The sequence below is a fragment of the Coregonus lavaretus genome (genome assembly GCF_964263955.1).
Source record: "Coregonus lavaretus genome assembly, chromosome: 17".
Taxonomy (NCBI): domain Eukaryota; kingdom Metazoa; phylum Chordata; class Actinopteri; order Salmoniformes; family Salmonidae; genus Coregonus; species Coregonus lavaretus.
In genome coordinates, this window is record NC_140004.1 from 25,200,014 (window position 1) to 25,211,121 (window position 11,108).

At 43.2% G+C, this 11,108-nt stretch overlaps 1 protein-coding gene across 1 annotated transcript in view; it reads left to right on the top strand.

Annotated features, from left to right (window-relative positions):
* Nucleotides 1-3,543, top strand: part of LOC311144347 (transcription factor COE2-like) — a gene marked incomplete at both ends in the record, with an annotated part of 35,834 nt that extends 32,291 nt beyond the window's left edge. The window contains 9 exons of the mRNA XM_084180382.1: nt 681-822; nt 1,106-1,236; nt 1,506-1,632; nt 1,781-1,869; nt 1,998-2,063; nt 2,173-2,347; nt 2,542-2,727; nt 3,128-3,292; nt 3,512-3,543. Of these exons, the coding sequence (XP_084036508.1) occupies nt 681-822; nt 1,106-1,236; nt 1,506-1,632; nt 1,781-1,869; nt 1,998-2,063; nt 2,173-2,347; nt 2,542-2,727; nt 3,128-3,292; nt 3,512-3,543 (1,113 nt within the window). The remainder of the gene's footprint in view (nt 1-680; nt 823-1,105; nt 1,237-1,505; nt 1,633-1,780; nt 1,870-1,997; nt 2,064-2,172; nt 2,348-2,541; nt 2,728-3,127; nt 3,293-3,511) is intronic.
* Between the last annotated feature and the right edge of the window lie 7,565 nt (nt 3,544-11,108).

An 11,108-nucleotide genomic window follows, 5' to 3' on the forward strand; every position in this document is an offset into this window, starting at 1 on the left:
ATTTTGTGTTATCTTTGCCCTTACACATCACTTTCTTATTGTAAAGCTTATTTCAAAATGTCTAAAGCTTAGTCTTTCAGCACTTCATATACATAGATCCTACAGCACCATCACCACCCCCTCCTGCATGTACACCTATATATATACGGTATGGACACTCTTAAACACACAGACCCAAGGAAAACACACAAGAACACACATTTTGTATGCATGTCCTCCATGGTGAACAGATGTATCTCGTGGAGAGGAAGGGACACACACATGCTGTTGGACAGAAATCAAATTAGGGCCACCATATATCATACTCTACTTTAACGGCCAGTAAAAATAGGAGATTCAGTCCATATGTCTGGTGTCAGTGAAGGATTAGGCCTGAACCTCTGTGGGCCGCTGGTCCAGACCACAACTCCAACCACAGTCTCAGGAGGGGAGAGGAGGGGAGAGAAAGGGAGAGGCCACAGAGAGGGGGGCGATGATGTCAAAATATGATATAGAGTGTAGTAGGGTTGTCACATTACCCCATTGAGAAATATTCATATCACCTGGATGTTGAAATGGATTGTGGCCAAGGGATTTTGCAGGAAACCAAATCTCACAAAAAGTGAACTAACATCGCTTTAGTTACCCAGATAAACTCATGGAGTGTCTTTTCCTCTGCTCCTTCCTCCCCTGTCTTTCAGGTGGTCCTGTCCAGCACTGTGAGTGTAGACGGCCATGTCTTAGCCGTGTCTGACAACATGTTTGTCCACAATAACTCCAAACACGGCCGGAGAGCTCGCAGGCTGGAGCCTGGAGAGTCAGTGGAGAACGGCATGGAGTACGGTAAGAAGAGACAGACCACTACCTGCACTGGGGCACTGATACATCAGGAACACATTCATACTGTAAACCTTCATACTGTGCTTCTACATCTGTAGAAGCACTTTGGGACAACTGTTGATCTAAAAAGGGCTTTATAAAATACATTTTATTGATTGATTGACTACTGCTGTACTAATGGCTAACCTCAAGGTCTAGGGCTGACACCCTGAAACAGACACGAAATACATTGCCAAGAGATGGAATGAGTTAAAATTAAAATGACGTTATTGCCCTTCCTCTCCAGCCACCCCGTTTATCAAAGCCATCAGCCCCAGTGAGGGCTGGACCACGGGCGGAGCCATGGTCATCGTGATCGGGGAGAACTTCTTTGATGGACTGCAGGTGGTGTTTGGCAGCATGCTGGTGTGGAGTGAGGTAGCTATGTGGCTTTACTGTAACTGTCTCTTTAAAACAACTCATTAATGATACTGTTACTGATTGAAAACATAAGGGACAAGGTAGCAAAAGCATATGGCTTGTCTCATTAGCACAGTCATTTATTGGCTGCCTACTACATGTTGGCATTATGAGAGCAAACTGTATTATTCTCTCAGATACTGTAGACTATCAAACAGTCGTTTCGTTGCTCATTTCTTCTCTGTCTTGTCCCTGTTTCTCTCTCGCTCTCTCTCTCTCTCTCTTAGTTGATCACGCCCCATGCCATCCGTGTCCAGACGCCCCCTCGCCACATCCCAGGGGTTGTGGAGGTCACGCTGTCCTACAAATCTAAACAGTTCTGCAAGGGGGCACCTGGACGCTTCATCTACACAGGTAAACACACACCTCCTATTAACCCCCCAGCCACATCTACCCTATCCAGCAACCATTCACCAACAACATATTAAACAGCACCATTACATGGGATAAGTCATGAGTCATGACCTAGTGCTGATGTATTTGTGTATGTGTTTGTGTATAGCGCTGAATGAGCCCACCATAGACTACGGTTTCCAGAGGCTTCAAAAGGTCATTCCCAGACACCCTGGTGACCCTGACAAACTGGCCAAGGTGAGTGAGAACATACCACACATAGTGAGATGATGTACATGCCATATGTCACCACACCTCACCTTTGTACATAAAGTACACACTATGTAACACCAGAGGCTAATGCATGTCTCTCTGTCTGTGTGTAGGAGATGCTACTGAAGAGAGCAGCTGATCTGGTAGAAGCCTTGTATGGAAACCCACACAGTAATCAGGTAACCAGCACTGTTTAGTCCCTCCGTTCCTCTAATAATTCCACTCATCAATAACTACTGTTCATCTGTGAGGTCTGGGTTAGTAACAGTTTGTATTGTCTCTCTTTAGGACATGTTGCTGAAGCGTGCAGCGGACATCGCTGAGGCCCTGTACAGTGTTCCCCGTCCCCACAGCCAGCTGCAGGCCCTGCCCAGCTCCCCAGCCCATGGCAGTGTCATGGGCCTGGGCTCATACCCCTCCCAGCTGGGGGTCAGCATCGGCGAGCCAGGACAAACCAGCCAGGGTGAGCAGGACTAGACCTACAATGGGATTCCCTGTATTTATAGAAGTCTGGCCCTTTGATTTTCTTCTAGTTGGTGATATGATATCCCCAGTGGGAAAATCACTTGTATCTTCCTGTCTTTTCCTATCCTCTGTCTTTCTTGTTCTAACACTTTGTATCTCTCTCTCTCTTTGTTTCTCTCTCTCTCGCTCCAGGTTATATTCGTAACTCCAGCAGTTTGTCCCCACGGGGGTACCCCTCTGCCTCCACCCCTCAGCAGTCGGGCTATGGGGGTGGTGGAGGCATGAGTGGGGGGTACGGGGCAGTGCCCATGACTAGTCTGGGGGTGCCAGGGTCCCCTGGTTTCAGCAGTGCCTCCCCCACTGGTTCTCCCTATGGCAGTGAGTGTCTCTCCTCTTACTCAATCAATCTATCCTGTGTTTTCTTCCTGTCCCTGTTACAATAAAACATAATAGCCCATTATTGACAAAGGTTGACCAGTGCCTAGAATTCTTCTGTTATAAAGTAACAACTGTTATCCTCTCTAGAATGCTTCTGTTATAAAGTAACAACTGTTATCCTCTCTCTCTCTCTCTCTCTCTCTCTCTCTCTCTCTCTCTCTCTCTCTCTCTCTCTCTCTCTCTCTCTCTCTCTCTCTCTCTCTCTCTCTCTCTCTCTCTCTCTCTCTCTCTCTCTCTCTCTCTCTCTCTCTCTCTCTCTCTCTCTCTCTCTCTCTCTCTCTCTCTCTCTCTCTCTCTCTCTCTCTCTCTCTCTCTCTCTCTCTCTCTCTCTCATCCACAGTAATGCCATCTAGTCCCACTATCCCGGGTTCCAGCTCCTCCTCCCTCCTGCCATTCTCCTCCTTCCCGTCCTCAGCCAAACAGAAGAGCGCCTTCGCTCCTGTCCTCCGGCCCCAGGGCTCCTCCTCTCCTGCCTGTCCTGCCTCAGGAGTCAACAGCTTCAGAGGTAGAACCAAACTACAATCTTAGAAACATCTTGTTGTTTGTTAAAAAAATAAAACTATTTCTGTATAAAAACTAATCCATGCCCAAATACACATTGCTTAGGCAGGCATGACAATACAATATTTCAGGCTTTTTTTGGGGTTATAATAATGATTGCCATTGTCAAGAATAAGATTTTATCTAAAACATAATAGATTATTACTATTCTCTTTCTCTATAGCGATGACTGGCCTGGTAGTTCCCCCGATGTAGCAGCACTCCACCAACTCCCATCCATCACCTACAAACCAGACCAGACCACTGCTCCAACACTGCTACTCCTCTGCAGGCACTGACAGGGATAAATGGAACACACATTGATTTCTTGACCACCAACAACTATCCTCACTGATGCTCTGCCACTTGTTGAGTCCATGTTTCATCCAACTGAATGAAAGGGATGGGGACAGAAAGAGTCCAAAGACCAGCCAGTCACTCCAGAAGCAGAGAGAAAAAGACCTCTTCATCTGCAGTAGCTGTAAAGACATGAGACTTCCTTGGGCCACACCACAACACAATGGAGATCTATGGGTGTCTCTGCATTTTGAAAGGACAGCAGAAGTCAACGTCAAGATGCCTTCACGAGCTTCAAAAGCACTCGTACCACCCAATGCTACAGCTGTATGCAGCATTTGGTTCTTCCAACAAAAACACCTAACCTAAACGGATCAACCTCTTGGCTAGCAGTGTGCTAGAAGAACATTTCTGTTGATGATTCGTTGTTAGAGCACTGAACTGAATGGACAATGGACAACTCTGATACTATGTGCTGAAACTCTATGAAGCAGGGTGCTATTTGTCTCTGTCAGGACACTGTCAAAGGCATGTATGTACATTGTCCCTGAGAAGACTCAGAGATTTTGAAGGTGATTTACATTCCGGAATGATAGACCCTTTATTTTTTGTTCTGATCGCCTAGATTTTACAAGGGCAAACTCTTTGTCCTCCAGGGTTGGTAATACAAAATTAATTCATATATTGATTTATTTAAGAAGAAAAAAACAAGCAATTTAACTTATTATTATAGTTACTTTAGGGAATAATATAAACATGTTTTAATTCCTTTTTTGCAATTGTTATAAATATGATTATGTTATCTCTATGTTGCCATTATTCTTTTTTAATTGAAATCTTTGAGGTTTTGTCAGACATGACTGATGATTAATACGTTTATTTGAAATAAATTATTGCCCAATACTTTTTCCTGGGTTGTCACATAACAAAATAGAAGTGTTAAGTCCAGTGTCAAAAAAAGCAAATGACCTTGCTGTTCTCTATAAAGGAAAAGGCTATATTATTATTCATTTCATTTTTATGTATGTTCTTTCCACACTGATTCCCTGATATTATTTCATTCCATGTTGCAAATTTGAAATTGTATGTCAAAGATTAGGATTTGTATTGTTGATTCATTTGATGTTTTTCATCCCACAGTCTCTGGTCACTATGCAGTAAAGCAAGCACAAACTGAAAACAAAGTAAGGAACATATTGGGGATTTGTCATAAACCCATGCAACAGTTTTCTTACTCACTGTTGTAACACAATACAAACATCATACTCAGGATTAGAAAATAAATAATTAAAAAGAGGTAGCTGACATCTATTCAAAGTTGTTTGTAGTGTTTTACTGGTTTTATTTATTTGAAAGCCGTTAGTAAAATGTAAGGTTACTCAAAGTTTTTTTCCCCAAAAGCCATCTTTCTTTTTTAATGGTACAGAATAACATGATGACTGTCTGAAAATGTGATTTGTATATCTTAAGCTGTAATTATATTTTGTCCTCCCAAATAAAACAAATAAATCACAGCAAGAACTCACTGTTGGTAATAATTCAGAACTGAAATATGAGGAAAGTGTGTGTTTTCATTATGCAATTAGACATGGTATAGAAATGTACAGATATCCACAGTACATTATATAAGTGAGGTATTGCTATATACAGCATTATGGTAATATTTCAAGACCACACCAGGACTATTTTTTTACTCACCTGTATGCTTGTGTAGTTTGACACACTGCTTTCTGTATACATAGCTGATGAGGCGCAGCATCTTAATTGTGGAGTGAGCGTTGCAGACTGTAGCTACTGCCTTTAAAGATAAACAACATCTCCCATCACTCTCCTCTCCTCCTCTCCAGCAGCAAACCTGCTGATTCCTCTACGGACCAGGCCTCTGGGGGCCCCACTAAGAACCACATGAGCCTCTCCTCCCTCGCTCTCTCTGGCGTGTGCCCTCTTTCTCTCCCTCTCTCTCGCTACCCTGCCATTACTTCTTTCACTTTTTGTTTCAATCCCCTTTCATCCCTTCTTTCTTTCTCTCCTGCTCCCTCTCTCCCTCAGTAATGGCTTCTCTCTGTTAATGTAATTAGCACTGGTAAAAGAGGGCAGTTAATTACCAGCTCTTTTTTGATGGGGTAATTAATGTTATGCCAGGAAACAGCAACTGTTTCATTAACACAGCGCTCAAAGCAGTGAGGGGGTGGGGCAGTGCTGAGTGTATGCATGTCCATATGTGCATCATTGTGTGTGGTTGTGTACTACACGTCTGCGTGTACACTATAGTAGGGTATATACACTGAGTATATACACTATTCTCTTTCCATTACATAGACTGACCAGGTGAAAGCTACGATCCTTTATTGATGTCACTTGTTAAATCCACTTCAATCAATGTAGATGAAGGGGAGGAGACAGGTTAAAGAAGGATTTTTAAGCCTTCAGACAATTGGATTGTGTATGTGTGCCATTCAGAGGGTGAATGTGCAAGACAAAAGATTTAAGTGCCTTTGAACGGGGTATGGTAGTAGGTGCCAGGCACACTGGTTTGAGTGTGTCAAGAACTGCAGCGCTGCTGGATTTTTCACGCTAAAAAGTTTCCCTTGTGTTTCAAGAATGGTCCACCACCCAAAGGACATCCAGACAACTTGACACAACTGTGGGAAGCATTGGAGTCAACATGAGCCAGCATCCCTGTGGAATGCTTTCGACACCTTGTAGAGTCCATACCTCAACAAATTGAGGCTGTTCTGAGGGCAAAAGGGGGTGCAACTCAATATTAGGAAGTTGTTCTTAATGTTTTGTACACTCAGTGTAGATAACTATGCTCAGGGATGGAGTCATATAGAGGTATTGACTTTAAAAAGCAGCGCTGCTCTCCCTTTTAGATGTAGCTTTTTGTTCGATTTCTTTGTCACCATCAAGTGGCACTTGACAAAGAAGTCAAAGCTGCTACCGATCCCTCTCTCTCTCTTTCTCTTTCTCTCTCTCCCTTTCTACCTCTCTCTCCCCTCTCTCTATACCTCTCTCTTCCTTTCTACCTCTTTCTCCCTCGTTCTCTCTCTCCCTTTCAACCCCCCCCTCTCTTTTTCTCTCGCTTTACTCCGCTCTCTCCCTTTCTTTCTCTCTCACTGTAAACGTGCTGCTAATTTGACAAGTTAAAGTCAGCTTTGTTGTCAGCACCTCAGCATTCATCCCACTGAGTGCTCCTTCTGCCCAGTGGTACAGGAGCCATACGCTTTCTGACTGTTTAGTTGTTTTGGTTGCTGCATCACACGCCCCATTTCACTGTCTTCAGATCACACATTCCATTAAGGAAGGACGTTACACCGCCTGCCACCATTTCACTGTCTTCAGACCACACATTCCATTAAGGAAGGACGTTACACCGCCTGCCACCATTTCACTGTCTTCAGATCACACATTCCATTAAGGAAGGACGTTACACCGCCTGCCATCAAGCACTTCTCACAGACTTACGCAATCTCTTATTATAAGCAGCATCACCATTTTTATGCCTTAAATGTAAAAGCAATACAAAGAAATGTATGATGTTTTAATATGAATTCCTTCGTCTTGTAGCAAGATAGAATAGAAAATATAGAGAAAAAGAAAAGTAAAGAGCATATAAGACAAAAATCCATCCCCCCTTTCTCTCAAGGGATGTGTTTGTGTTTATTTACCCAACTAGCCCTCTGGTCACAGCATGGTCCGGCATTAGGCTGACATTAGCTCAGAGTGTGTGCAGTTTGTGCAGCGTGTGTGTGTGTGTCCATCCCCTTCTCATTTGAATCTTAGATGCCAGCTAAAGGCAGTCTGAGATAGGACTTGAGAGAGGGACTGTTTGGGCAAATAGATGTGTAGATTGGCTCAACCTTTGGCCAATCACCAAATCCTGTATTGTTGTCCATTAGACCACTGGACCCCCTTTCCTTTTTCCAAAATGAACCCCCCACCCCTCCATCCCCATTCCCTTGGGTGTCAGTAGAGTGGGGTGACAGATGGGATAGACAGAGAGCTGCCCCATGAGACAACCTCCCCAACAAAACACACACACACCAACACCCCCACCCCCTCCACACACACAGACCTCATCTGTCTGTCCTATGCTTTTGTTCACTATGGAAAAGTGTGCTCTGTGAACACAGAGTGACGCCTCTGCCCCTCTGTCTCATTCTCTCTGTGTGTGTTGTGTGTGTTTGTGTGTGTGTGTGTGTGTGTGTGCTTGCGTGTGTGTGTGCACGTGCATGTGTGTGTGTGTATGTGCGGTTGTGTGTTGAATGACATATGCAGAGTATACGTTTATTATCTACTGTTTATTATATGTCACTTTATTCCTAGTTATATGTACATATCTACCTCAATTACCTCGTACCCCTGCACATCGACTCGGTACTGGTACCCCGTGTATATAGCCATGCTATCATTACTCATTATGTATTTATTATTACTTTTATTATTACTGGTTTTACTTTTCTATTATTTCTCTATTTTCTTTCTCTCTGCATTGTTGGGAAGGGCCCGTAAGTAAGCATTTCACTGTTAGTCTACACCTGTTGTTTACGAAGCATGTGACAAATGAATTAGATTTGATTGATTTGATTTAAAGTGTGGGGTGAATGATTCTCAGATGAAGCCAGATGTACTCAATCATCATATTCAGAACTGTATGTAGTGTACACACGGTGCCGTATGGTACCTCATAATGATGCTTGCCTACTGTGTGGAGGAGAGGACCCAGATGTGAAGGTTTTATTTCTGGACACCTCAGAAACGACATCTGACCTAAAAACACACGGGAAGATACAATTATAGGTTGCCAAAGTTGATTTAAAGTATGGACACTAAATGTGCTTTTTATGGCAAACATTCCAACATGTCATTGTAGCCCAAGTAGAAAACTGAGCATGTAAAGTGTGGGTCCCATGTTTCATGAGCTGAAATAAAAGAGGCCAGACATTTTCCATACGCACAAAAAGCTTATTTCTCTCAAATTTGGGGCACACATTTTTTTACATCCCTGTTAGTGAGCATTTCTCCTTTGCCAAGATAACCCATCCACCTGACAGGTGTAGCATATCAAGAAGCTGATTAAACAGCATGATCATTACACAGGTGCACCTTGTGCTGTGGACAGTAAAAGGCAACTCTAAAATGTGCAGTTTTGCCACACAACACAATGCCACAGATGTCTCAAGTTTTGAGGGAGCGTGCAATTGGGATGCTGACTGCAGGAATGTCCACCAGAGCTGTTGCCAGATAATTGAATGTTAATTTCTCTACCATAAGCCTCCAACGTTGTTTTAGAGAATTTGGCAGTATGTCCAACCGGCCTCACAACCACAGACCACGTGTATGGTGTTGTCTGGGCCAGCGGTTTGCTGATGTCAACATTGTGAACAGAGTGCCCCATGGTGGCGGTGGGGTTATGGTATGGGCAAGCATAAACTACGGACAACGAACACAATTGCATTTTATCAATGGCAATTTGAAGACACAGAGATAGCGGAATGAGATCCTGAGGCCCATTCTCGTGCCATTCATCCACCGCCATCACCTCATGTTTCAGCATGATAATGCACGGCCCCATGCCGCAAGGATCTGTACACAATTCCTGGAAGCTGAAAATGTCCCAGTTCTTCCATGGCCTGCATACTCACCAGACATGTCACCCATTGAGCATGTTTGGGATGCTCTGGATCGACGTGAACGACAGCGTGTTCCAGTTCCCGCCAATATCCAGCAACTTCGCACAGCCATTAAAGAGGAGTGGGACAACATTCCACAGGCCACAATCAACAGCCTGATCAACTCTATGCGAAGGAGATGTGTTGCGCTGCATGAGGCAGATCTGGCACACCAGATACTGACTGGTTTTCTGATCCACACCCCTCCCTTTTTTTTAAGGTACAGTATCTGTGACCAACAGATGCATATCTGCATTCCCAGTCATGTGAAATCCATAGATTAGGGCCTAATGAATTTATTTAAATTGACTGATTCCCTTATATGAACTGTGACTCAGTAAAATCTTTGAAATTGTTGCATATTGCGTTTATATTTTTGTTCAGTATATTATATTGTTGAGGATTTTATTTAGATTATGAGCCACATCAGGTGTCAATGTAGACTGGCCTACAGGACAGACTTTGCATTTATGGTAAATATATTTTTTAAACTCTTTAACTCTAACTAATTGTAATATTGACAAAAGCAGAGTAGAATCAGTGAAGATCTAATCTAGCCTAACTGCGCTATTGGCTGTTTTTGCAGAGTGGAGGTCTGAGGAGGTGAGAAGGCCCTGTACCAGTGATTAATTACACCCACACCGGGTGACAGCATTGGGATCTCTCAACGTGGTGCCTGCAACCGACAAGGAGGGAAACCCACCCTGGCTAATTGACCCGGCTTCTGTTAGGCCATCCATCACCAGTGGCCCAAGTGCCCCCGTAAGAAACACATTATTCAGGGGTAAGTTAGTTAACCAACTACCGCTCCACCTTTCATTAATGGTATTAGCTTTACGGACGTGCCTGGTTAGAAAGACTAGTGTCTTAGGTTGTTTGCCTAAACTAAAGAACTGTTGTGCGCCTAAATAAGTGCCAAAATTAGAATGCAGTGATATTATAAGTAGCCTAGGCTATGCCTATAAGCAAATGATAATAACATATCCCTTTTTGTAAAGCGCTCAACAATTTTTCATTGTGCAGTTCTATAGGCCTTACAGGCCCAATACGCAGGTGTGGAAGAGGGCCGGTTAGGCCTACCTTCATTATTAGCCACGATCTCTGATGGAATTCCTCAGCTTGAGTGAATGGAGTGTTCTTCAGAGAAGTGGCGACATTAGGTAGGCCACTACAGCTTCCTCTTGATGGATAGACAGCATTCTTTCAGATGTGAGGGTCGGTCATAAGCCACTGTCATTGTGTGTCGATGTGAATGAAGAGAAATAGCCATTTCGGTAGTGTAAACAGTGTGTTTGGATTCACTTAATGTAACATATAATTCAACATACAGTGCCTTGCAAAAGTATTCATCCCCCTTGGCGTTTTCCTATTTTGTTGCATTACAACCTGTAATTTAAATTGATTTTTATTTGGATTTCATGTAATGGACATACACAAAATAGTCCAAATTGGTGAAGTGAAATGAAAAATATAACTTGTTTCAAAACATTCTAAAAATTAAATAACGGAAAAGTGGTGCGTGCATATGTATTCACCCCCTTTGCTATGAAACCCCTAAATAAGATCTGGTGCAACTAATTACCTTCAGAAGTCACATAATTAGTTAAATAAAGTCCACCTGTCACATGATCTCAGTATATATACACCTGCCTAGGCATCCAAAAACAAGGAGGGACCACATCTGAAGGGGGATCAGAATTTAACACAACAGGATCATTTTGATCTGAATTAAGGGCTCTATTAAATCTGTATCGCTGAAGCGTTACAGATAGTGTGCTAGAAATGTAAAGGTAATTTCCGATTGAGACGACA